The sequence below is a fragment of the Podarcis pityusensis genome (genome assembly GCF_964106645.2).
Source record: "Podarcis pityusensis genome assembly, chromosome: 7".
NCBI classification, from domain to species: Eukaryota; Metazoa; Chordata; class Lepidosauria; order Squamata; family Lacertidae; genus Podarcis; species Podarcis pityusensis.
The window spans coordinates 14,666,945-14,694,213 of record NC_138031.1 but is presented as its reverse complement, the minus strand read 5'-3'; the positions used below and the strand labels follow the sequence as shown (position 1 = coordinate 14,694,213).

At 46.9% G+C, this 27,269-nt stretch overlaps 2 protein-coding genes across 3 annotated transcripts; one reads left to right on the top strand and one right to left on the bottom strand.

Annotated features, from left to right (window-relative positions):
* Positions 1–1,614: 1,614 nt before the first annotated feature.
* On the top strand, positions 1,615–12,300 carry FAM83A (family with sequence similarity 83 member A; the record flags this gene model as incomplete). The annotated part of the gene is made up of 4 exons (XM_081012854.1): positions 1,615–2,097; positions 4,771–4,938; positions 6,703–6,827; positions 11,469–12,300. The coding sequence occupies 4 exons, from the start codon at positions 1,615–1,617 to the stop codon at positions 12,016–12,018; spliced, it is 1,326 nt and encodes a 441-aa protein (XP_080868980.1). The 3' UTR covers positions 12,019–12,300.
* Positions 12,301–14,982: 2,682 nt separating this feature from the next.
* LOC308480835 (uncharacterized protein C8orf76) lies at positions 14,983–26,117 on the bottom strand. Of its 2 annotated transcripts, XM_081012730.1 has the most exons (6): positions 25,941–26,113; positions 24,366–24,461; positions 23,229–23,372; positions 19,083–19,594; positions 17,547–17,679; positions 14,983–17,094 (listed from the first exon to the last, which is right to left on the bottom strand). In XM_081012730.1, the coding sequence occupies exons 1-6, from the start codon at positions 26,055–26,057 to the stop codon at positions 16,921–16,923; spliced, it is 1,176 nt and encodes a 391-aa protein (XP_080868856.1). In that variant the 5' UTR covers positions 26,058–26,113; the 3' UTR covers positions 14,983–16,920. The 2 variants fall into 2 exon arrangements, with proteins under 2 accessions (XP_080868856.1, XP_080868857.1); XM_081012731.1 differs by lacking the exon at positions 23,229–23,372 and having other exon boundaries at positions 25,941–26,117.
* Between the last annotated feature and the right edge of the window lie 1,152 nt (positions 26,118–27,269).

The following is a 27,269-nucleotide window of genomic DNA, read 5'->3' as shown; positions in this document are numbered from 1 at the left end:
ACTGTGGTTTGTTAATGTCAAGTTAACTAACTGGACCTCAAAGGCTGGTGCATGATTGAAAATGGCAGGGAAAGGATCTTTGTATATTGCTCCTTACATACACTTCTGCACTGGGACTTTCTGCTCAACCGTTTACAGCAGGCTGTGATAATTAGAATTGCTAAATGCCTTTCCTGTTTAAAATTGGCCTGCACAGCCCACCCCCATGTTGCTATTAATTACAATAACAATAAACTACTGACATATGTCAAACATAAATGCTCTTCATTAGAGAATAGACACATTTTCCTATAGTTTTATCCCTCCATGTGGTATAAAGGTAAAGGTAAAGGGACCCCTGACCATTAAGTCCAGTCGTGGCCGACTCTGGGGTCGCGGCGCTCATCTCGCTTTATTGGCCGAGGGAGCCAGCGTACAGCTTCCGGGTCATGTGGCCAGCATGACTAAGCTGCTTCTGGCGAACCAGAGCAGCGCACGGAAACGCCGTTTACCTTCCCGCCACTGTTTATCTACTTGCACTTTGACGTGCTTTCGAACTGCTAGGTTGGCAGGAGCAGGGACCGAGCAACGGGAGCTCACCCTGTCGCGGGGATTCGAACCGCCGACCTTCTGATCGGCAAGTCCTAGGCTCTGTGGTTTAACCCACAGCGCCACCCGTGTCCCTTCCATGTGGTATAACCTGGTTTAAAAAATAAAATCAAACCAGATCCCCTGTAACCTTAATACCAAGCTTTTATGCAGACATGGGTATGTGTGGAATAAACTTGCAACCTTCGGTGATTTAGTCTGGGCGTGCCCTCCAGATATTTTGGATGACATTGCTGTTGGATCCCTGGCAATTGGTTATGCTGACTGAGCGAGCTGTTATGGTCCAACACATCTGAAGAGCAGAAAGGCAAACACTGGATGAATCGAGAAGGCAGTAAGGGGTCTTCAAACTTTTCAGGAAACAAGTTTCCACATCCCTTGGTGATTCTCTAGCTGTGAACATCTTGCAAGGGAGCTGGACTAAACATGACCTGCACCACACCTCTTTAAATCTGTAGGTGTCTGTCAAGTCTGAGCTATTCTAATGTTATTCAGAAATGCTGCTTCTGCTTTCGCCTGAGCTCTGCCTTGCCTGACTGAATGACAGGAGAAAAGGAAATCAGTTGATGAAATCATAATTGGATAATGATCATCTGGTGGGTTGTGGTTTTCCCCCCTCCTTTCTTTCTTGGTCCACCCACCACCCACTTTCTTGGGCCCTGAGGAGAAGGTGTAGCTTTCTCAGATGAGCAGACGCATCAGCTTGGGACACCTGGAGCATAATTGTTACTGAAGTGCATCTGCTAAGCTTGCTCGACTTCTTCTCTTTAGAGAAACACCCGCACTGTGGAATCGAGAAGAGAGGCGGTTAGGACAATTCGCCTTAGGCGCTGAGGGTTTGTGGGTTTCTTCGCTAACAAATTATGCTCTTGACAAAAGAGAGTTTGCAACCCGGCACCTCCAGGTGTTGGATGTGGGACCCTACGCAGCTTGCAAGTGGTGTGTTGTTGTTTGCCTAAGCCAGTACCACGCCAGGCCAGACCGGATCCAGCCCTCTGTTCGAGCGCATGGGCCTGGTGAAGAACCATGAATCGATCAAGACACATGGGCAAGATCCGGAGGAGGCTGGAGGACGTCAAAAACTGGTCCTTCCGGCTGGCGAAACTGGATTTCAGTCACAACGAAAGTGTCCGGCTGGCCACGGACGCCCTCTTAGATGGCGGTCTCCAGTCTTATCTCAAGGCCTTGGACGAAGAAGGAGAAGTGGACTTCTTGTCCACAGTGGAAGCTCAGTACATCAAGAGGAACGCGAGGGAGCCTTACTACGCCAGCGACACGCACCCAGATGGCGAACCCGGGCCGAGGCAGAATAATGACACCAGGTCCCTCCAGTCAGGGACGTACTTCCCTCTCGTCTCAGAGAGCAGCGAACCGGCTCTTCTCCACACGTGGAGTGCGTCCGAGAAGCCCTACCTGAAGGAGAAGTCCAGCGCCACGGTGTATTTCCAGACGGATAAGAACAGCAATATCCGGGACCTCATCCGCCGCTGCATCAACAAGACCAGTCAGGTATGGCGGATGGGATTTGGGTGGGCAAATGGGCAAGCTTCAATATGCAGGCAGGCTAGGCCTGGAGAGGCAAGGCTCAAGGGCTGTGGTGGGTCAGGCAAGGAGACCCGGGTTCAAAGGTGCACTCAAGCTGTGAAGCTCACTAGGTGGCCTTGGGCCAGCCACAAACTCTAAGCCCAAGCTGGTTGTTGGGAAGATTATATGGAGAAAGGGAGAGCCATGTACGCAATCTCAGAGGAAAGGTGGGATAGGAATGCAATAATAAAACATTAAATGAGCCAAACGAAATAATAATAAATAAGCCAGAAGCTGTGTCAGAGTCCAGAGCTATTGTATGGTTTCTGATGTGGTGAGAAGGATGGTAGATAGTTCAGTCGGTAGAGCACGAGACTCTTAATCTCAGGCCTGTGGGTTTGAGCCCCATGCTGGGTGAAAGAATCCTGCATTGCAGGGGGTTGGACTAGATGACCCTCAGGGGTCCCTTCCAACTCTACAATTTTTATGAGCACAACATGTCAGCAGCACAGTGGACATTGTACCCTCTGCAATGCCGCAGGTCATTTGGGATATTAACTTATGGTCTCTGTGTGTGGTTTGGGAGCTGCATGGTCAGGGAAAATACAATGTTGTCCAGGGTTGTAAAGACTGCGGAGAGAATAATTGGGTGCACTCTTCCCACCTTGGATCAAATCTATGCTTCCAGGTGTCATAAGAAAGCTGCAGAGATAGTGCGCACCCTGGAAATGATCTCTTTCAGCTTCTGCCTTTTGGAAGAAGGTACAGGGTTATAAAGACTAGGACTAGCCACCTGAGAAACAGTTTCTATCCAAATGCGATTTTGGTTTTAAACGCAGTGTAAGGTAGTCTCTATGGCATAGCTGTCAACTTTTCCCTTTTCTTGCGAGGAATCCTATTTGGAATAAGGGAATTTCCCTTAAAAAAAGGGAAACGTTGACAGCTATGCTCTATGGGAGTACAGTGGCACCTCAGGTCAAGTACTTAATTCATTCCGGAGGTCCATACTTAACCTGAAACTGTTCTTAACCTGAAGCACCACTTTAGCTAATGGGGCCCTCTGCTGCTGCTGCTGCGCCGCCGGAGCACGATTTCTGTTCTCATCCTGGAGCAAAGTTCTTAACCTGAAGCACTATTTCTGGGTTAACAGAGTCTGTAACCTGAAGCGTATGTAACCCGAAGCATATGTAAGCCGAGGTACCACTGTATATTGTATTTAATTATGGGGTGTCAGAGTTTTTAGGGGGTTAACCAGGCTGGGATAGCTGGGATAGCCGGCGTGCTGGTTTTTGAATGTCTGATGTAGATTTTTCAATTTCGTTGTTCTCTATGGGACAGTGACAATAAAGATTATCGTGTTGTATATAGGAAGAACCTTAAAATGAATCATTGTCTTCTCTGATGGGCAGCAGCTCTCCAGGGTTTAAGGGAGGGGAAAGTCCCAGCTGCACCTAGAGATGTTGGGGATTGAATTTGGGACCTTCAGCTGCAAGGCAGATGTTCTACCTCTGAACTACGGTGTGCTCCGTTTGCATGGAAGCAGCGAAGTCCCCATCCTTCCTTGCTTAATATGTGGCTGGAGGGGACGGGTGGCGATAATCTTTGAGAAAACCTTGCTTTCAGATTTATGGTTATCTCCTCTTACATTTTAACCTGAATGAATACAGAGCTTCCTTTTGGCAGGGAAGGACCTGGTATTTGCCTTTTCAGGAGCTAGCTAGAAAGGCGGTGGGGAGAGCATTCTCTACAGCATTTTGCAAGGATTCCCGGGAGAAGGTTGTTTGCAAAGAATACGCATGATACCTTTGAAGCATACTTTGCAGGGCTGCTGGGAGGATGGCTAAGTTAAAGCTTGCTTTGAACGCTCAGCAAGTTCTGAATAAATACAGTGGTACCTTGGTTCTCAAATGCCTTGGAACCCAAACACTGCAAACCCAGAAATAAGTGTTCTGGTTTGCGAACTTTTTCCGAAAGCCAAGCATGCTCTGTTTTGAGTGTTATGCTTCTGATCTGAGTACAGTGGTACCTTGGGTTAAGTATATAATTCGTTCTGGAGGTCCGTATTTAACCTGAAACTGTTCTTAACATGAAGCACCACTTTAGCTAATGGGGCCTCCTGCTGCCGCCGCGCCGCTGGAACACAATTTCTGTTCTCATCCTGAAGCAAAGTTCTTAACCTGAAGCACTATTCTGGGTTAGCGGAGTATGTAAACTGAAGCGTATGTAACCCGAGGTACCACTGTACCACACTTCCATTTTGAGTGTTACCCTGAGATCTGTCTGTTTTTGCTTATTTATTTAATTTACGTTTCTGTTTTTGCGGCTCTTTTTTGTGTGAATGTGCGGAACCCAGTTCAGCTACTGATTGATTGATTGTGTGACTGCAGTACATTGCTCATTGCTTTCATTTTCTGTATCAATGGTCTTGTTAGATAGTAAAATTCATTTTGCATTACTTTCTATGGGAAAGCACGCCTTGGCTTTGGAAACGCTTTGGTTTTGGAACGGACTTCCAGAACGGATTAAGTTTGAGAACCAAAGTACCACTGTACTGCCATCGGTCTGCTTGGCAGGTACGATGCTCCCAGGTCCTCAGAGTGTATTTCGGCTTGGCCTTCATCTGCCTCCCTCCCTTCCTCCTTCTGGACCCCATCCCAGGTACTGGCTATCCTGATGGATGTGTTCACTGACGCTGAGATATTCTGCGACGTCTTGGAAGCCGCAAACAAGCGGAGGGTGTTTGTCTACCTGCTGCTTGACCACAGCAACCTAAAGCTCTTCACCGAAATGTGCGACAAGCTCCATGTGGCTGAGGGTCACTTCAAGGTACTATTGCAGTCTCTTGTCCATCCTCCTCCCCAAGCCCCAACCAGCTTGAATCAAAACACAGCAATAGAAAGGTTGTTTTGGTGCATGTGTGTTGTCTTGGCTTAGCTTGTTTTAAGTAAAGGAGTGGGGGGAAACCTCGTGCTCGTTATTTTCTGACGGCCACCAGCTTAGATGTCTTTAAAAGAAGAAGAGTTTGGATTTGATATCCCGCTTTATCACTACCCAAAGGAGTCTCAAAGCGCCTAACATTCTCCTTTCCCTTCCTCGCCCACAACAAACACTCTGTGAGGTGAGTGGGGCTGAGAGACTTCAGAGAAGTGTGACTAGCCCAAGATCACCCAGCAGCTGCATGTGGAGGAGCGGAGACGCGAACCCAGTTCACCAGATTACGAGTCTACAGCTCCTAACCACGCTGGCTCTCAGTGGACTTTCCCCCTCTAATTAATGGATAATCGGTGCAGGTCCACACCATGCTTTTAAAAGCACTTCGAACACATGTTTAAAGCCAAATAATCCTGGGAACCACAGTTTCCCCCTCGCCGAACTGCAATTCCCAGCACCCTTAGCAAACTGCAGTTCCCAGGTTTCTCTGGGGGTTGCCATGTGCTGGCAAACATTTCTGACAGTAAGAGCTGTTTGACAGTTGAACGTACTCCCTCAGTAGGTTGTGGACTTCATTGGAGGTTTTTTGACGGAGGTTGGATGTCTACCTGTCGGGGATGCTTTGGTTGAGATTCCTGCATTGCAGGGGGTTGGACTAGATGATCCTTGAGGTCCCTTCCAATTCTACAATTCTATGTGCTTTAAAAGTGACGCGGGTGGTGCTGTGGGTTAAACCACAGAGCCTAGGGTTTGCCAATCAGAAGGTCGACGGTTCGAATCCCCGTGACGGGGTGAGCTCCCGTTTCTCGGTCCCTGCTCCTGCCAACCTAGCAGTTCGAAAGCACGTCAAAGTGCAAGTGGATAAATAGGTACCGCTCCAGAGGGAAGGTAAACGGCATTTCCATGTGCTGCTCTGGTTCGCCAGAAGCGGCTTAGTCATGCTGGCCACATGACCCGGAAGCTGTACACCGGCTCCCTCGGCCAATAAAGCGAGATGAGCGCTGCAACCCCAGAGTCGTCCGCAACTGGACCTAATGGTCAGGGGTCCCTTTACCTTTACCTTAGCTTATATTACAAACCCATCATATGTGTGCCGAAAGCCTGGGATAACCTGGCATTTTGCTGCAGATCCCACTTGAAGGATAAAGCGTCAGGAGCTGGAATTTCACCTTCATACACCTGAAGGAACCTCAGATTTGTCGGGGAGATGGACGGTAGTGAGGTAGCAGAGGCAACTGGGAAAGCAACTTGGAAAATATCTGAGGGGCTCCACGTACTTTCATAATCCTCTGGCTGGAATGGGGCAGGTTTCTAGGGGAACTCAATGCATCAGAATGCAAGTGGTATTATTTACAAGTATCTATACAAGAGCACAAATAAATAATGGAAAACAATTAATAACAGCTTCCAGAGAAACAGGCACACTAGTCCTTTCGTAGCAAAACCAACCCAGAATCTTGTGGCACCTTAACAATTTTTTTTAAAAAATGGACTTTAGTCTGATTCGTGAGATGCACAGTAACCATCAATATTTATATGTCAACATTTTCCTCCAAGGAGCTGGTGGCTTTGCGTCATTTTAACCACGCAAAAACCCTGTGTGGTAGATCAGGCCAAGAGATTGTGACTAACTTGTAGCATTCTTTGATAACTTCCCAGAATATTTCCGTGAGGAGCGTCACAGGGGAGGTTTACTGTGCCAAATCGGGCCGAAAATTCTCCGGGCAAATCCAAGAAAAATTCATCATCTCAGACTGGAGATACGTTCTGTCTGGATCGTACAGGTAAGCTCACCTGCTACACCCATTCACCCCATTGCAAGAGGGTTGTTCTCACAGCTGTCTTCTGCGCTGAAGCTTGTAGGATAGAATAACTTGACAGTTTATTTGCGCCGCTTGGCTGGTGAGAGGAACAATTTAAGCAGATGAGCAGCAGCAACTGCTGCCAGGTTACTACACCTCCCTTGCTGCTATATACATTTTTTTAAAAAAAATCTTCTATGTGACTATATCTGAAGCATAAATATCTCTAATAAACATTAACTTACTAGGCTGCCAAATGCAAAAGTTGACCTGAGTGCTTCTGCGTATTTGGGTTGCCAACTTACTAAAATAATGTTTGAAGTTACAAGATGCATTTTAATCATGACGGGGACAACAGTTTTGAGTCCACTTCATGGGCAACCTTTCAGGAGAGCCCCCCCCCCCCAAAGCATATGCTGTATCAAACAAGTAGCCCCATCATATTCCTAAATGCATACTTGAAGCAACAGCACAGTTTAACAACATGTGTTGTTGTTTAGTCATTTAGTCGTGTTTGACTCTTCGTGACCCCATGGACCAGAGCACGCCAGGCACTCCTGTCTCCCACTGCCTCCCGCAGTTTGGTCAAGCTCATGCTGGTAGCTTCGAGAACACTGTCCAACCATCTCGTCCTCTGTCGTCCCCTTCTCCTTGTGCCCTCCATCTTTCCCAACATCAGGGTTTTTTCCAGGGAGTCTTCTCTTCTCATGAGGTGGCCAAAGTATTGGAGCCTCAGCTTCAGGATCTGTCCTTCCAGTGAGCACTCAGGGCTGATTTCCTTCAGAATGGGTAGGTTTGATCTTCTTGCAGTCCATGGGATTCTCAAGAGTCTCCTCCAGCACCATAATTCAAAAGCATCAATTCTTCGGCGATCAGCCTTCTTTATGGTCCAGCTCTCACTTCCATACATCACTACTGGGAAAACCATAGCTTTAGCTATACGGACCTTTGTCGGCAAGAAGATGCCTCTGCTTTTTAAGATGCTGTTTAACATCATACAGTATTAAATTTGAACAGTTAACCCGGTGTTCCAACAGCCTTCATACAGGTGTCATTGTTTGTGCCTGAACTTTTGCAATCACTGCTCTTTTTGGGTAAAATAATAATGCAGTGCCAGTACTCATGAGAGAGGTACTGGTACTCTATACCAGTGAGCACTGATGATAATAATAATAATAATAATAATTGTCAGGGGTTCAGGAGCAGAGGCAAGGGCAAGGGAGGAAACAGAGAGCGAGGGGGAGGAGGCAGAAGAAAAGATGAGTGATGACGACGACCCGAGATCTCCGAGTCTTTCCAGTGAATCAGAAGATTCACAGAAAGGAGCACCAGTGGCCAGGGCAAGGGGGGAGCCTAGGGGGACACCCCAGGAAGATAGAGCCAGAGGGGACTCAGAGGGGAGCAGTTGGAAATCGGGACCGGCGTCACCGCCAGAGAGCAGGGAAGAGGAAGGGCGCCAGGGATCAAGCGCTGGCAGCTCACAACAGGAGGGAGGGCACGAGTCAGGAGTGGCCACACCTCCATCGGGGAGCGAAGAAACGGTCAGACGGAAGGTGGAAGGTTGGGCGCGCGCGCCAAGTTCAAATGCACAGGAAGGTGGCGCAGTAGGCAGCCCGGAAAGGGAGCCAGGTCCTAAAGCCCGCCGAAAGGAGGGAGAAGAGTCAGGGGGGTCAGCGTCAGAGGAATCCCGGAAGGAAGAGACTCCGGGGGGCAGAGGGACCCAGAGAAGAACAGTCAGGCGGAAAAGGTGGAGCAGGGCTAGGATATTAAGTTGGTGTACAAGGGGCGGAGACTCAGATGGAGCTTCGCCGATCTAACCATTAGACGTAGGGTTGCACGCAGCAGCTTGAGAATGGAAACTGTAACTCAATAAAGACTTTTATTTAATGATCGCTGGCTAGCGTGATCCTCTGTGAGCTAGGATCGGGAAGCAACTCTGACAATAATAATAATAATAATAATAATAATAATAACAACAACAATAATCCCTGATTGCAATCATAGGGGATTGAGGAATGTGATTTAGAGGTGTACTATCCGAAACAAAGTCCCGCCTTATGCTGGTTCTTCTTTTCCCCATAAACCAACTTTAAACAGAACTATGCTAGCTTTGGGCTAGAAGAGATCTTCACACCCAATTAATTTTCGTACAAACACCCACAAATGCATCTGCCTCGTCATGACATTGATATGCAGCATTAAGCAATATCTGGCACACCTGCCTGTGTTTTAGCTATGCAAAGCTAAATTATGCAGAAACCTAAAATCTCCCCTCAAGCCCCCAAACGATGCATGTTGAAAAACAGCTGGTGACAGTAAGAAAACAAGCTGAAATCGGGATTTTCCTCCTTTGGTTAAGAATGGGCAGAGCCGGTTAGGGGATGGGAAGCAGGCGGGGAAAACCCCCTCAAGCTCTTGGGGATATTCCAGATCCCTTACAATTCTAGCCAGTTTTACTTGCAGAGGGGTAAAGAAAGCAACATTTATAAACCCATGCAAGCCATTTTTCCACCCAGTTGCTCAGCAAGAAGAAAACCTGGACACTTGGAACTTCTTTAGTCTAGTCAAAACACTTTTTCTTATATAGCCTGGGCTAGCTCAACCGGTAGAGCATGAGACTCTTGATCTCAGGGCCGTGGGTTTGAGCCCCGCCTTGGGCAAAAGATTCCTGCATTTCAGGGGGTTGGACTAGATGAACCTCGCGGTCCCTCCCAAAATCTACGAGTCTATGACTGGACCGCTTTCCTACAGGCATCTGGTTGGCCACGGTGAAAGTAGAATGCTGAACTAGATGGGCTTACGTTCTTAAGTCCACATCAGTCCCTTGAGTTATGTGTAGAAGAGGCTATGTGTTGGTGCGGACCATTAAAGTGTTGGTAAGGTAAAGGGACCCCTGACCATTAGGTCCAGTCATGACCGATTCTGGGGTTGCGGCGCTCATCTCACTTTATTGGCCGAGGGAGCCAGCATACAGCTTTTGTGTCATGTGGCCAGCATGACTAAGTTGCTTCTGGCGAACCAGAGCAGCGTACGGAAACGCCGTTTATCCTCCCGCCAGAGCAGTACCTGTTTATCTACTTGCACTTTGACGTGCTTTTGAACTGCTAGGTTGGCAGGAGCAGAGACTGAGCAACAGGAGCTCACCCCGTCGTAGGGATTCGAACCGCCGACTTTCTGATTGGCAAGCCCTAGTCTCTGTGGTTTAACCCACAGTGCCACCCGCGTCCCTAAAGTGTTGGTATTGACCTGTAAAACCCTAAATGACAACGGCCCAGTATACCTGAAGGAGCTTCTCCACCCCCATCATTCTGCCTAGACACCGAGGTCCAGCTCCGAGGGCCTTCTGGCTGTTCCCTCACTGCGAGAAGTGAGGTTACAGGGAACCTGACAGAGGGCCTTATCGGTAGTGGCGCCGGCCCTGTGGAACGCCCTCCCATCAAATGTCAAGGAATAAACAACTACAGTGGTACCTCTGGCTGCGAACGGGACCCGTTCTGGAGGCCCGTTCACAATATGAAAAGAACGCAACCCGTAGCGGCACATCTGCACATGCGCAGGTTGCCATTCGCCACTTTTTGCACTTCTGTGCATGTACGAGTGGCAAAACCTGGAAGTAACCCTTTCCGGTACTTCCGGGATGCCGCGGGACGTAACCTGAAAGAATGTAACATGAAACGGACGTAACAAGAGGTATGACTGTATCTGACTTTTAGAAGACATCTGAAGGCAGCCCTGTTTAGGGAAGTTTTTAATGTTTGATGTTTTATCATGTTTTTAATATTCTGTTGGGAGCTGCCCAGAGCTGCCCAGAGTGACTGGGGAAACCCAGCCGGATGAGCGGGGTATAAATAATAATCATAGAATCATAGAATCATAGAGTTGGAAGAGACCACAAGGGCCATCGAGTCCAACCCCCTGCCAAGCAGGAAACACCATCAGAGCACTCCTGACATATGGTTGTCAAGCCTCTGCTTAAAGACCTCCAAAGAAGGAGACTCCACCACACTCCTTGGCAGCAAATTCCACTGTCAAACAGCTCTTACTGTCAGGAAGTTCTTCCTAATGTTTAGGTGGAATCTTCTTTCTTGTAGTTTGGATCCATTGCTCCGTGTCCGCTTCTCTGGAGCAGCAGAAAACAACCTTTCTCCCTCCTCTATGTGACATCCTTTTATATATTTGAACATGGCTATCATATCACCCCTTAACCTCCTCTTCTCCAGGCTAAACATGCCCAGCTCCCTTAGCCGTTCCTCATAAGGCATCGTTTCCAGGCCTTTGACCATTTTGGTTGCCCTCCTCTGGACACGTTCCAGTTTGTCAGTGTCCTTCTTGAATTGTGGTGCCCAGAACTGGACACAGTACTCCAGGTGAGGTCTGACCAGAGCAGAATACAGTGGCACTATTACTTCCCTTGATCTAGATGCTATACTCCTATTAATGAAGCCCAGAATTGCATTGGCTTTTTTAGCTGCCGTGTCACACTGTTGGCTCATGTCAAGTTTGTGGTCAACCAAGACTCCTAAATAATTATTATTACTATGCCTTTCCAAGTTGTTAACCTGGATATTTTCCCCATCTTTCCCCCGCTTTGCACCCAACCACCCACCTCCTCTTGCCTCCCAGCTTCACGTGGTTGTGCGGCCAAGTCCACCGCAACTTCCTCTCCAAGTTCACGGGCCAAGTGGTGGAGCTGTTCGACGAGGAGTTCCGGCACCTCTATGCCTTATCCAAGCCTGTGGCTGGGTTGAGACCTCCGTCGCACACGTCCCTCTTCCTGCTGAACAAGAGCACGGCAGCCACCCAAGGCAGCCTCACCAACAGCAGCAACCAGGGCAGCCTCCACACCCCGTCTGACCCCTTCAGCTGCCCGTCGAACCACAGCGGCTCGCGAAGCAGGCAACCTCCCAAGGCTCCAGTCCGCAGCAGCCACCCAGCATCTCCGTCGCCTCTCAGCAGGGTCCATTCTTTCCACGGTTACACCACCTACATGAACCCGCAGCCAAACGGCATCCAGGTCAACTACTACCACCGGCAATACATCAGCGACTCGCCAGCGGTCCTTTACAACAAAGTCAACATCTACAGGCCTATGAGGATGAGGCAAGAGGATGTCAAAAGGGCACAGATGAACCCAGTCTGGAGGTGCCTTCACAATGCCAAGCTGATTGGATGACTTGACTGGGGCCAGGGGTTTGGTGTCTTTGTGGGAATGTTTAGGGGAGCGGGGGAGGATATATTGTCTAGGATATCCTATCCCAACTTGTCTTTACAAGTTCAACAAAATCAGCAGAGTTAACATTCCCCTTTTTTTAAACACACGCACAGCAGATAGCTTGCTCAGACTCGTTAGAGTCTCTGTAAATATTTCCTGGTATTTTCCCCGTTTAATCCCTCCTAAAATAAGACGCTACACAGTCTTCGGTAAAGTATAAAACGTTTACTCAAAAGTAATCATCTGTTCCCATCCCAGAAGGCAGACTTAAAAGGTTAGAACATAGTTTAAATGTGGTGACTATCTCCTTATGGGAGAAAGCTCCCCCTTTCTTCTCTTGGACTGGAGCTAAGGGTGCATCTTAGTAGTGCTGTTGTTAAGATGGCATTGATAGAGACAAGATGGTCGCCAGCCTGTGGTTCTGGTTCTTTCTACTTCAGGAGAGGCCACACCCATCTCAAATTACACATAGGAAGTTTCGTCTCAGTCCTGGAAAGCAGGAAGATCCAGCTGGAGGACTGAGACAACCTTCATGTCTACTCTAGCAATGTTGTGTTTGACTGCACCTGATTTTTACATTCCACAGTCTTTTCATCGCGATGAGCGTGAATGGTTTGAGTACGGTGAAACAGTAGCCCGAAATTGTGACCCGGTTGCTCTTTCCGCAGGTTGAGAACCTCAGTTGTCTTTTTTTCCTTTAAGGTGAAAAGTGTCAATCTCCAGGGTGGCTAAGCACCATGAGAAATACATTAGATGCAATGCTGTGATGGATAAAAATAATCCTAAAACTATACAGTGGTACCTCGGTTCTCAAACGTCTCCGTTGACGAATGTTTCGGAACCCGAACACTGAAAACCCGAAAGTAAATGCTTCTGTTTTTGAATGTGCCTCAGAAGTCAAACGACTTCCGCCGCATGTTTTTCAATTTTCTCAACTGAATTTGTAGACAGCCCTTTGCGCCTCAATTTCCGAACTCAAATGGTCTTCCAGAATGGATTACGTTTGAGAACCGAGGTACCACTTTAGTAGAAAGCTGATCAGGAAGAGTATGCAGTTCATGATTTTGAGGAGTCTGTGAAACCAAACGCTGAGTTCAGTTAGATGTAAACAGACTCCATATTCGTCAGTGGAGAATGAAATGCACCCTAAGAAAAAACCCAGAGGAGACCTTGTTCTTGCCAAACCCCGAAGATCAGTGTACAGGTCGAATTCATGTACACACAAACAACTCCGTGCATGTGTGTGTGAGAAAGAATACAAGACCTTAAGATTGCATTTGAAAATAATCTTGAAGTCTGAAGTTTGTATCAAAGTTATATTCAGAGCGGAGCTATTTAAAATTAACGGATCCAAGTTTGTTGTGCCCACCACTTTCAATGGGTCTACTCTGAGTAGGACTAACACTGGGTGCAAATCACGGAGAACACATGAAATCTTAGAACTGCTCATGGACTGTACCACTTCAGATCAATGATGAGAGAATCAAATGAACGAATGCTCCTCAGTTTAAATTTTTTAAATTAAAAATCCGTCTTTATAAACCAGTTGCCAGGGAGGAGTTCTAAACCTAGTCCTCTCCTGAATGTGTTAGCTTTGTAAAGGCCCCAGCCACCCCCAGCTCTGGTTACCCAGAGAAACATTTCAGAACCTCTTTGGACATCTGTGTGAACTAGGCCAGATCACTGTAAATACAATCAGATGCCTTTTAATTCAGAAGTCCTACACCTGGGTAAATACGCTTAGGGTTGCAGGATTAAGACTTCTTTACACAAAACTTAGGCTGAAGATGGTGCATTTTCTGCCCCTACGTATTCATCTATTCTGGGGGCTAGAGAAAAACATTGGGGAGGGGAAGCAGAGAGAACCTTGTTGCATTTCTAAGTGATGCTAATTTAGGCAAAACACCCACTCGCAAGATCTTTTTTCACCCACTCAAAAACCTGCAATCCCTGGTGCCGTATCCTTCTAGGTCGCTGGGGCTACGTATCCATGGCCTCTTCCTCATGTATATTGCTTTCGTGTATATCTGCTCATTTGTACTTCGTGTTTCAGCATATGCAAAATTAAAAAACCTTGCAGGAAACATTTCCGCCCAGCAAGCTGGAAATTTTTGCTCAGATGGAACATTCGGCATTGAATTCCACCCTATATATGTTGTCGGCAGCAGTCTGTCTTGAGAGACAATGGAGTGCACCTCTGGGGGTGAGGTCAAACTGCTGTATTAGCAGCCCTGAAGTGACCTCCTGGAGCGCAAGCCTAGGCATGTGTGTGTATAGAGGTCCTGGGCTGCCCAGACGACAAGACTCCCCTCTCCTTCTTGCTGATGTGGTCCAAAGATGTCTGGCACCAGCTTGGCTGCAGGAGCTGGAAGGCATACACGGTGCCATCCAACCAGCTTAAGCAGGGGTCAGCAACTTAAGGGCCATGGGAGGTTGTTTGACTGGCCCACAAGCCGCCCCCAAACCAAGCCGTCCGCTCGTGCGCTGTGCTAAACTGGCACAGTGCAGCGACTTGCTTCCGCGACGCCGGAAATCACGTCTCCGATCTGGCCCAGGGAAGATAAACCTTGCTGACCCCTGGTCTTAAGAGACTCCATTCCAGATTTGTGTAGGGTTTAATTCTTAGCCGTTTCTTCTCCCAAATATATCCCACAAAGGCAGCGGAGGTTTAGGATCAGAGTTTTCTTTCTCCTAAATGGGCTCCTTTTCCAGGTTGACAAGCCCCAGCTGCCCCACACTTCCCTCTGCATTTATGTAATAACAATAGAAAATCATTAAAAACAGTGTCCACTAGCTGATAGGGAAACATTTTGGAAGGCAGCCTTTTGAGCCGCAGCCCTCAACCCGCCTGTTTTTACACTTCAGCTACACCCATGTTGGCACACGGCCCCGCACCTACCCTGAAAAAAAAGTGAGCCACCCCCATTATTTTATTAGTATTATTTATTAAATTTGTATACCGCCCCTATACCTGTAGATCTCAGGGTGGTTACGACATAAAATCACAATATAAAAACACAAAATACATAATAAAAACAAAAACAACCCAATAATCCCCTTTTCCACAACACATTTAAAAGGGCATTAGATGTCAATCAGCCAAAAGCCTGGTTAAAGAGGAACGTTTTTGCCCGATGCCTAATATATGAAAAGTTGTGATGTAGAATGTCAAGGTAACTGGATCTCCCCGTCACCTGTTACCTGACTGTTTAGCTGGAAAATAGGAGGGACTGAACTATTAACTATCTGGAATGTGGACTATTCTGAGGTGGGAAGCATAATACCGTATTGGCCCAGATATAAGCTGCACCTGAATATAAGCCGCACCTTTAAAATTGGGGAGAGAGAAATTAACAGAATATAAGCCACTCGCTTTCCTTGCTCTCTCCCTTCCCAGCCTTGGGGGAGAGGACAGGGGAATACGCATGGGGAGGGCACCACTTTGCTGTGCTCTTGGCTACTTACCATAAGGTTGCAAATATAAACCGCACCTTAATTTTTCATGATCAGAATTTGGGGAGAAAGTGAGGCTTATATTCAGGCCAATACGGTAGATGTTGTTTTTCCCCTGCTCTGATCTGGGGAATGACATGAAGCAGCTCACAAGAAGTTATACTTACAGAGAACCAACCTCTAAGAAGAGGATCGTAGCACATGCAAGAGACAAATGGGAGACATGCCCCTGTTCAAGATCCCCCAGGGTTACTTTCCCACATGGACATCCCTTTTGCAAATGGGCAGGGAAGTTTGTCAAACCTTATTTGAGGCCCGCGCTGCTCTGCTATCATTTCACGAAGCAGATCCATGCACTGGGAGACACAAAAGTGAATGGGTCATGAACCAGCAGCAGGGAAATGGCTTGCTATGTTAGAATTCCTGCTCCATGATTGCAGTCATGGGACTTTTGTCTATCACATGACGGTGTATGTTTTGACTCCACAGAGTGGGAAGTGACAGAGACAGGATGTTTGTGTCACTGTGTTCCATGAAGTGGGACTATTGTCCTTTGTTCTTTTCTCTCTTTGCTGTCTGATGCTAGAGAGAGAGGGAGCCATGTTGCAGTGCTCCATGTGTGTTTATATGTAAATAAAGTAGATTAGCCAAAATGCTGAGTTGCTGAGGTCTGTCACGCAAGTTGTGCAAACTCTGCGGATCCCTAAGTGTGCTGATGTCTGTTGGCATCACTCGCTGTGGTGTTCGGGCTGAAGAAAGCTTATGAAGCTCCCGAACGAAAGACCAGGAGGGAGAGAACATGCCAGTCGGGCAAGTGTAGGCTGAACTCCTGACATGCCATTCATCAATCGCCTTGCCAAAAACAAGTTCATAACCTTCCCCATGCTGGCCAAGCCACTCTCATGTAACATTGAAGAGGGCAACCATCCCAGGCTCAGACAGATGGAATCAGTTTCAGAAGTGGAATTCTTCTCTGGCCAGCACAATCCTCTAGGCCAGGGGTCTGCAACCTTTAAGACAAAAAGAGCCACTTGGACCCGTTTCCGAAGAAAAAACAACTGGGAGCCGCAAAACCATTGCAACATTTAAAACAAATATATCTCCGGAGCCGCGATCTGACAGCGGGCGGGAAGGTGACGTCGGGGCGGTGCGTGACTAACGCACGCACCGCCCCCATGCAACGTCACAGCCAGTACAGCGCCCGCCACAGTGGGGAGTGTCGGGGCGCACAATGCACCTCCTCCCCTCGCTAGCATCCGCCCCGGAGCCGTGGCAAAGGTGTAAAAGAGCCACATGCGGCTCCGGAGCCGCGGGTTGCAGACCCCTGCTCTAGGCACTTACATACAAATCATCTTGATAACCAGGAAAAACCAAAAATGCATCCAAGAGTCTCCGTGCAGGCACACTGTGCTATGTGTGACAGTCCAAGTGTGGCAACTGGTCTCTGAGCTTCTGAAACCACTTCCTTTCAAATTCCACGGCAGTCACAGTCATCATGGATGCCAAGGTTGAAGCACCTAAGCATTTCACCTCTCCCTGAGCATCCTCCTTGAGCTTTTCTGGGACAAGGTCCTCTCCCATGACCTGCAGGGAAGGGGGGAAAAGGCGGGGTACATTAGCATGTAAGAAGAACCTGCTAGATCAGGCCAATGGTCCATCTAGTCTTCACAGTGGACAACTAGGTGTCCGTCAGAAACCTGCAAGCAGGACCTGAACACAAGAGCGCCCTCCCCTCCTGTGGTTTCCAGCAACTGGTATTCAGAAGGAAATTTGGCCCTCAGGCTGAAAAGGGGAAACCCAGCCAGATGGGTAGGTTATAAATAATAAATTATTATTATTATTATTCTATACATTCAGAGTGGCTTCTGACATTTTCTGGCAGGGGTGGGGAACCTGTGGCTCTCCAGATCTTGTTAGATCTTGAAGTCCTATCCGTTCCAGCTACCATGGCCAACGATCAGGGGTTATAGAGGCTGCAGTCTAGCCATAGCTGGAGGGCCACAGGTTGCCTAACCTGGCACAGAACTTCCACTCACCTCAGTCATCAAAAACAAGGCGTCGCCTTTCACGCCGAAGGATGTGATTTTGTCTTCAATTTCCTGCTGAGCCTTCAAGTTACGCTCTAACGCAAAGGAAGACTGATTCGACTGCATGAGCTGCAGCAAGAGCCTGGAGGAAAAGGAAAACTAAAGCTGAGTGAACACAGCGGAGTCGTAAGAGTTTTGACAGCCAAAATGAATATATGACAACGTTGTTGAATTTAAAGATTTCACAGGATGAGTTCCCAATATGGGAAGTTTGAGTGTTTTGCAGCTGAGCTATTTCTTTACAAATGTCCAAGTTGAAAAGAGTGTTAAAGAAAAGGTTCAAATGTAACACCCAAACACGGTTTAACACAATATCAAAACCATAAAAGAAAGATAAAAGATTTCCAGGGTCATGTCTCTTTCACCCCTAAGATAGCAATATGGATGATTTCTCCTGTGAACAATGTAGAAACCTGGACCAAAATTTATCAGCCAGGGTCATATGTATCCCAGTATCATAAGGTGCTCTTGCTAATACTACATGATTTTGAGCCAGTTGAGGCTTTGATTTTTATTTTTTTTAACTAATCACGTAAACCTTGTGTCTGTCGCAGAAGAAGTCAAGAGATGGCTTCACTCAACATCAACTTTTTTAAAAAGTAGGTAACCTTTAGAAATCTTTCAGCTGATTGCAGTGCCCCTCTTGGTTTCAAGCGTAGCTTGTTTCTAGGGTGTGCGATTTCCAGTGTGTATTTTAATAGGTTTTAGTTTCTAGTCTGACGTGTTTTCCTTTTATTGTGAGCCACCCTGAGCAATCTTCTGTTGGGAAGGTGGGATATAAATATTATTAATAAATATATGTCAAGAGGAGAACTGTATGTATTCTGCTAGAATGGGAAACAAAAGACGAGGAGGTCAAATCAGTCATGATCAAATGGGCACAAGATATAGGACATAATATACAATTTGAGGACTGGGAAAAACTGTGGAAGGTAGGTCTGAAATTTACAGAATGTTCTTTTTTGAAAGAAAATTACATGAAAATGATGTACAGATGGTATACTACACCAGTACAAATAGCAAAAATGTACAAAACCGGGTCAAACACATGTTGGAAATGTAAAGAAAAAGAAGGTACTTTTTATCATATGTGATGGGAATGTAGAGAAGTTAACAATTTTTGGGAAATGATACATAACAAACTGGAAAAAATGTTTAAAATGACTTTTGTAAAAAAAACCAGAAGTATTTCTATTAGGGATTGTAAGACAAGACCTGCCAAAAAAAAAACAAAGAACTTACTTATAACATGCAGAGAATAATATGTGCAAAGAAACCAGAGAGGGGAGCTGAGGGAAGTCCTGGGTGGGGCGGAGAGGGAGGGGGGGAAAGGGGGAAAAAATAATGTAACTGATTATTTGGATTGATAATTTGCTATGTTGAAATTGTCTAATTTTATTTTTTTTTTAAAAAAAAAAGAGGAGAACTGTATGGAATATTTTGTACACACACAGTGATAATTTTATAGACAGTGTTGCACATTACCTTGCTCTGATGAAGGAAGCACATGCATATATCCAAAGATCTTTAGACCCTTCTTGTCCCGAGGAATCAGGTACAGCCGCCTTGGTCGCATGCAAAGGTGCCTTCGTCCTTCCCAAGGCACCAAAATGCCCCTTTTCTGTTTGGCGTTCCTCACAAGATCCAAAGCTGTTGTTTGTCCAGGGAGAAAACTGCAAAGAGGAACCCTTCCTCGAGCTGTCTTTTTGGCAGCACTGGGATCTGCATTCCTCTGCCGAAGCTTTGAGACAGTTGCCTGCAGTCAAGCGATCGGGTTGCAAGAGATCCGCCTCCGACAGAGACAATGGGGCTGGAAACTCCAAGAGTTTCGCATAAGCTTCAGCAAGCAGCTTCCAGTTCCCTGGGTGAAAGGGGTGCAACAAAATCAGCGGCTGTAAGCACCCAATTATTTCTTCGACACGCTCCAGAGTCTGGTAAATGGCCAGCTGCAGCCCTAGTACTGTTGTTATGTGGTCAGTGTTTGTTGCTCCTAGTCTCTGGCAAGAAAGAAAAGAAATTCGAGGATTAAAAGGATGCAGTATTGACTTTTTTTATTAGAATCTGGAAAGGTGGGGGGACACATTTTCTTGAATAAAGATGCACCCACTCAGATGGCTGAAAAATAATATCCAAATTTAACAGGGCAAGAAGCAGCAATAGAGCTAACACCATGGCCATGATAGCACATAACGAAAAGCCAAAATTACTGCCTGAACAAGCTATTAGCTCACAGTGCCTCCTATTTCACTTGTTGCCTGGCAGAAGCATGGAAAGTGGAGACCTTAGGGTTATGTCCAAACCCAGCAAAGGCAAGATTTTGGCTTTTCTTTGCCTGAACAAACCATACCTGCGAACCAGCCTGAAACAATGGTTTGTAGTTGGCTTACCAATTGTGATTTGTTAGGGAGAAACGAACCACAACCCAGGCTTTGGGCACTGATGCTCAGCTATCCCTTTTCAGGCTTGTTTACCCATCTCCGCCAGGGGAGAGCGAAGTGGGATTGATCAAGGTAGAGATACCAGCACACAGCATACTGTTACATACAGATGTGGCCTTAAAGGTAAAGGTAAAGGGACCCCTGACCATTAGGTCCAGTCGTGACCGACTCTGGGGTTGCAGCACTCATCTCGCTTTATTGGCCAAGGGAGCCGGCCAACAGCTTCCGGATCATGTGGCCAGCATGACTAAACTGCTTCTGGCGAACCAGAGCAGCGCACGGAAACGCCATTTACCTTCCCACCGGAGCGGTACCTATTTATCTTTTGAACTGGTAGGTTGGCAGGAGCAGGGACCGAGGAGTGGGAGCTCACCCTGTCGCAGGGATTCGAACCGCCGACCTTCTGATCGGCAAGTCCTAGGTTCTGTGGTTTAACCCACAGCGCCACCTGCATCCCGATGTGGCCTTAGAAACCAGCTAAACCATCTTAAAACTGTTCCAGAGGACAGGTGCTATGCCCCATGTGTTAGGCACATGGAGCATGTGGTTTCCTCTACATGCCCGCAAACATATATGGCATAGCACCAGTGGAAACACTTCTGGAGAAACAATGGGTGGGGAATAATGGCATTCTTCTGCAAACTAAGTGACAGTCATGAAACTCAGTAAGGGGCCTTGGCCTATAGGAACTTAAGAGCCGGCAGGATCAGGCCAGTGACCCACCCAGTCCAGTATCCTGCTCTCACAGTGGTCAAGCAGATGCCGGTGGGAAACCAGCAAGCAGGATTCGAGCCCAAGAGCACTCATCATCATCATCATTGTCATCATCATCATCATCATCACTTTTAATCTGTTGTCTTTCTATCTTACAATACCCAAGGTGGTTTACAAGCTAAAGAAACAAAGAATATACACCTTATAACAATCTAATGCAATACAAAAATAATGATAAGACATAACTTTAAAATAAGCAACCTGTCAGTATGACTTTCAACCGATGTCAGCGACTGGGCTCAATAAATGGTTCTGCCCCGACTGGGCTAGGCGACTAAAGAACTTTCAGAGGCCTTCCAATTCTGGAAAACAGGTCCCAGTGCACTGGACCCACAAATGTGCATTGTGAGCACCAGACTCACTTAGAGTATAAATAACGCGGAAGCTAGCTGTGAAGCATAATTCCTTTTATTTCTACAAACTAACGAACTACTGGCTTGCATGAGTGTTACAGCCCATTCAACAATCATTAGAATAATATAGAATAATATTAAATATCAGCATATAAAAATTAAACAGAAATCTACTCTTAACAATTACAATAAATAATTTCTAAATGACAACAATGGCAAGCCACGGTGCATAAACTATTACAATATAAATTGAGAAGCAGAGACTGGAGGGTGGGGCAAGGCAGATGGAAGAAGGCCTTGCCTGATGAAGTCTCTCCCCTCACACTCCCCCTCCTGTGGTTTTCAGCAACACTGCTGCCTCCAGCTGTGGAGGCAAGAGCACAGCCATCATGGCTAGTAGCCACTGATAGCTTTTACCTCCATGAATGTGTCCAATCCTCTTTTAAAGCCACCCAGGTTAGTGGCCATAACTGTTAGAATTCCAGCTCCATGATTGCAGTCATGGGACTTTTGTCTATCACATGACGGTGTATGTTTTGACTCCACAGAGTGGGAAGTGACGGAGACAGGATGTTTGTGTTACCGTGTTCCATGAAGTGGGACTATTGTCCTTGGTTCTTTCTCTCTTTGCTGTCTAATGCTAGAGAGAGAGGGAGCCATGTTGCAGTACCCCGTGTGTGTTTATATGTAAATAAAGTAGATTAGCCAAAATGCTGAGTTGCTGAGGTCTGTTACGCATGATGTGCAAACTCTGCGGATCCCTAAGTGTGCTGGTGTCGGTTGGCATCGGTCGCTGTGATGTTCAGGCTGAAGAAAGCTTATGAAGCTCCCGAACGATCGACCAGGAGGGAGAGAACATGCCAGTCGGGCATGTGTCTCTGCTAGGGTCCTACTCGAGTGTAGGCTGAACTCCTGACAACTGCCTCTTGTGGGAGTGAGTTCCAGAGTTTAATTATACCCTGCATGAAGAAGTACTTTCTTCAGTTTGCCCTGTACCTTCCAATATTCAGCTTCATTGGGCGTCCACAAGTTGTGGTGTTATGAGAGAGGGAGAAAAGCTGTTTTCTATACACTTTCCTCCATGCTATGCATAAATGTCTCACCTTTTCTCTAGGCTAAAAAGTTCCAAATGCTGCAACCTTTCCTCACAGTGAAGTCACTCCTTTTTGAGGTAAGATGACTAGCACTGTACACAGTATTCCAAACGCAGTCACACCACAGCATTACGATATTGGTAATCATATTTTCAGTTCCTTTCCTAATGATCCCCCAACAAGGATTTTGCCTTTTTCACACACTGGGCCGACGTCTTCATTGAACTGGCACTCCCCTAATGAGTACATGCCATAAATCTGAAGCAGATTATTACCCCCAAAGAATACCAGGAAGTTTAGTTTACCCCTCAGAGAGCTACAACCTCCAAGCTACACTTCCCACAGTTCTTTCAGGGAAGTCATGAGCTTTAAATACATTGTGTGTATACCGCCTCAGTCTCCCTCGCAGCCTAACCTACCTCACAGGGTCGCTGTGATGATGAAAGCAGGGAGAGGGATAACAAGGTAGACCACCTTGAGCTCATTGGAGGAAAGATGGAATAGAATATATAATAATTTATAATTTATACCCTGCCCATCTGGCTGGGTTTCCCCAGCCACTCTGGGCAGCTTCCAACAGAACATTAAAATACAATAAAACAATTAAAAGGTAAACATTAAAAGCTTCCCTAAACAGGGCTGCCTTCAGATGTCTTTTAAAAGTATGCTAGTTGTTTATTTCCTTAACATCTGCTGTTCCACAGGGCAGGTGCCACTACCAAGAAGGCCCTCTGCCTGGTTCCCTGTAACTTGGCTTCTCGCAGGGAGGATGGACCTCAGTGTCCGGGCAGAACGATGGGGGTGGAGACAATCCTTCAGGTATACTGGGCTGAGGCCGTTTAGGGCTTTAAAGGTCAACACCAACACCTTGAATTCTGCTCGGAAACGTACTGGGAGCCAGTGTAGGTATTTCAAGACCGGTGTTATGTGCAACAATAAAAAAAAGAGGGGGGAAATGAGGAAACTACCAACCAGTGTTTCTGCGATCTCCAAGGCTTCCTTGTGTCTCCCCAGGTGAGCAAAGCAACGAGCCTGGCTCTCCTGCACATCTCTCCGCATGGCAGCGTTGCTGGGAGGCAGCAGCGCGAGGCAGCCGGAATATTCACACAGAGCCTTCTGAAATGAGATTTTGCAAATACCGAGCTTGAACTTAGTGCGACTCAGGAAGACTGAGTGGCCTGAGATCTGTGCGCAATCATTAGGCATAAAGCAAGATCAAGGCCCAAGCTCTAGAGTAAGAAATACAACTTCAAAACCAGCCTTGAATATATGTGTTCCTCGTCGCACCTTCCATGTGCACCGACCATAATTAAACACAGTTAACCAGGTTTCAGGTGGCGCTGTGGGTTAAACCACAGAGCCTAGGACTTGCCAATCAGAAGGTCGGCAGTTTGAATCCCCACAAAGGGGTGAGCTCCCATTGCTCAGTCCCTGCTCCTGCCAGCCTAGCAGTTCGAAAGCACGTCAAAGTGCAAGTAGATAAATAGGTACCGCTCCGGCGGGAAGGTAAACTGCGTTTCTGTGCGCTGCTCTGGTTCGCCAGAAGAGGCTTAGTCGTACTGGCCACATGAAGCTGTATGTCGGCTCCCTCGGCCGATAAAGCGAGATGAGCGCTGCAACCCCAGAGTCAGTCACGACTGGACCTAACGGTCAGGGGTCCCTTTACCCTTTACCTTTAAGACTTGAGGGTTAGACAGAAAAGTGTGGAGTGTGGCATTTGGCCTCTGAGGTTCCTTGTTTAAATTCTAAAGTGTGCAGTCCTATACACCCTTACTTAGGTGCAGGTCCCACTGATGCGCACAGGATGTTGCTGTAGCACCAGGCTAGCACCCAGCAGGCATTCTGACATCTCCCTGTCACCTTGCCCTTTACCAAATTCCTGACACCAAAATATAAAAATGAAAGTGGGCAAGATGCAAAATTTAAACGTACAATTAAAAAAAATCAAAGAAAAAACAGTGAGGGGAACCCTCTGATTTGAGTCATTATTTATTTAATTTTACGTTCAAAAAAACTGTCATCGGGATAAACGATATAAGCATGCTCTCATGTGCAAGATTCTATCATGTGCCTGAAAGATACACATGCAAATAATAGTATCCAGAATACCTTAAATTCTCGCTGCTTGTATGCCAAATCTCCTCTGAATTTTTTAATGTTGACACATTCGGCATCATCATCCCAGTCTGTTTCCTCACAAAACCACTGAGGGAGGAAAAGGGGAGAAAATCAGTTGTGTTGCTTGGGTTACCAATCGATTCCATAAATATCAATTGATTCTTGTATGCTGGATATACCCATCCATCAGACTGACAAAGCAGGCTCTTAGTTATGAAAACTCATGCCAAAAGAATAAACTGCCTACATTTTCAAAGTGGGGATTGGGAGACTGTGGTCTTCATTCCCATCAACTCCAGCCAGCAATAATCTGGTGAGCCACAGGTTCCACCATTCCTGCTGCAAAGAATTACAAGACTCTGATTTTACTCCCCCGCCCCCTACAACAGGCATACAAGGCTCTTTAAACAATTAGGAAGAGTCGAACGTTTTGCAAGAACTTTCTGAAGGTAAGAGCCGTTTGATGGACTGTTAGACTCTCCTTCATTTTTAAACAGAGTCATCTCTTGGGGATTCTTTGGCTACAATTCCTGCATTGCAGGGGGTTGGACTAGATAACTCTTGGGGGTCCCTTTACAATTTTGTGATACTGAGTTCCCCTCTACCTCATAAATCAGCCTTCCCCAACCTGGTCCTCTCCAGACAGGATTGCCACCTGTCCTGTATAATACAGCATTGTCCCGTATTTCAATGTAAAATGCTATGTCCTGTATTGATACAGTTTTGACCTGTATTTCAGGTCGTCTTTTTCTCTCTCATTCTCTCTCTCGCTCTTCCTACCCCCCCCCCAAAAAAAAGGTTTGGGATCCTTTCCACATGCATATGTTTGAAAGGATGTGTGAAAGATCACATACTTAAGCTCTGGGTAGCCACAGGCAGGTTTACAAATTTGTGTGTGCATGTGACAAATTCCAGAGGGGACATCCTGTTAGGCTGCAATAAGTTGTAATGGATTGCTTCGAAGTCCCTTTGTTTTTAATATTTTGTTGGGAGCTGCCCACAGTGGCTGGGGCAACCAGTCAGATGGGTAGCATAGTAATAATATTTACAATAATGATAATAATAAAATTTCAATAATAATAGCAACAATAATAATAGCAACAATAATAATAGCAATTATAATAATAGCAATTATAATAATAGCAATAATAATAATAGCAATAATAATAATAATAATGTAATATTAATAATAAAATAAAATTTGAAAAACACCAAATGGGGGAAAAACCACCCCCCAACCGCCTTGCCCCACATTTTGCCAGAACAAAGGCTGCAATCCCCAGATGTTTTGGATTACAATTCCAACCAGCTTCAGTCTGTTGGGAGTTTCAGTCCAAAGCATCTGGTGGACACCAGGTCAGGGAAGGCAGAAGCATGGACAGAACCTGCCCTGGGAGCTGCGTGGTTGGACCAACACCCATTTAAAGCCCATTTACAGCTTCCCCCAATGAATCCTGGGAAATGTATCTCTGTGGGGGAGGGGTTAAAAACTACACTTCCCAGGATTCTATGGGGCCTCCTCCCATCCCACGCCCAGCCTTTGCTCTCTCTCTCTCTCTCCCTCACCTCGGGCTCACAGCACCGGGGGCTGTAGCCGAGGGAAGGAGAGGCGGAGCCTCGTCCCTTCCCCTCCCGGCAGCGCCCCTCGAAGACCGACTCCTCGAAGTCGAAAGGCAGCGCCATGCCGCCTTGGGAAGAGAGGCGAGCGAGCGCGCCGGAAGCCCACGCTCCTAGAGAGGGTCCCGTTTCCGGATCACAGAGGACGCCGCTGCGCCGCAAACTAGACAGGCCTGAGTCACGGGGCGGGCTTACGGAGACAACTCATAGACTTGTAAATGAAGTAGAGCCGTACGCAAGGTGCAAGCTTCCGGGTCGGCTTGGGAAGGCATTCCTCGTCCACTGGCGCTTGGAACGCGGTGCGGGCAAACGGAGGCGCGGCTTGCGCAGCATCGATTGCACAGCATCTGTGACGTCCTCGCCGCACTTACACCCCACTCCCTTTTTGGTGTATCAGCAGTTCAAACGTCAAGTGCGGATGGAGGAAGCCGGCTTGCATGCAAAGCTAAACTCTGGATTTAGTCCTCGCTGCCATCTGGAGGGTGCTTTGCATCTCCTCCTCTGCTCTCTTGGGGTAGCCTCGACTTTCCTTGATATGGCTGGGCTGTTGTGAACTGTGGTCCACCCTAATCTGGAATATAGGGAGAAGAGCATTAGGATAGCATTGTTTACCAGTGGCCCATTTATTCCGGCATCCTGTTCACATCGGCTGACCAGATGCTTGTAGGAAGCATTCTGCAAGCAGCGCATGAGTGCCAAACCACTCTGCTGTGGGGGGTTTTAAGATGTTTCGTACACTGCCCTGACCCTTTATGACACGAGGGTAGAGAAATAGTTTTACAACTTGTTGTTGTTTAGTCGTTTAGTCATGTCCGGCTCTTCGTGACCCCATGGACCAGTGCACGCCAGGAACTCCTGTCTTCCACTGCCTCCCGCAGTTTGGTCAAACTCATGCTGGTAGCTTCGAGAACACTGTCCAACCATCTCATCCTCTGTTGTCCCCTTCTCCTTGTGCCCTCCATCTTTCCCAACATCAGGGTCTTTTCCAGGGAGTCTTCTCTTCTCATGAGGTGGCCAAAGTATTGGAGCCTCAGCTTCAGGATCTGTCCTTCCAGTGAGCACTCAGGGCTGATTTCCTTCAGAATGGATAGGTTTGATCTTCTTGCAGTCCGTGGGACTCTCAAGAGTCTCCTCCAGCACCATAATTCAAAAGCATCAATTCTTCGGCGATCAGCCTTCTTTATGGTCCAGCTCTCACTTCCATACATCACTACTGGGAAAACCATCGCTTTAACTATACGGACCTTTGTTGGCAAGGGGATGGCTCTGCTTTTTAAG

What these genes read in the sequence shown, in the direction of transcription:
- LOC308480835 (XM_081012730.1), bottom strand. Translation starts at nt 26,057, where the DNA reads ATGGCGCTGCCTTTCGACTTCGAGGAGTCGGTCTTCGAGGGGCGCTGC. An exon ending in ACAAGCAGCGAGAATTTAAG is followed by an intron (nt 23,373 to 24,365) that starts GTATTCTGGATA and finishes ATCTCATTTCAG; the next exon opens with AAGGCTCTGTGTGAATATTC. An exon ending in CCTTGTTTTTGATGACTGAG is followed by an intron (nt 17,095 to 17,546) that starts GTGAGTGGAAGT and finishes CCTTCCCTGCAG; the next exon opens with GTCATGGGAGAGGACCTTGT.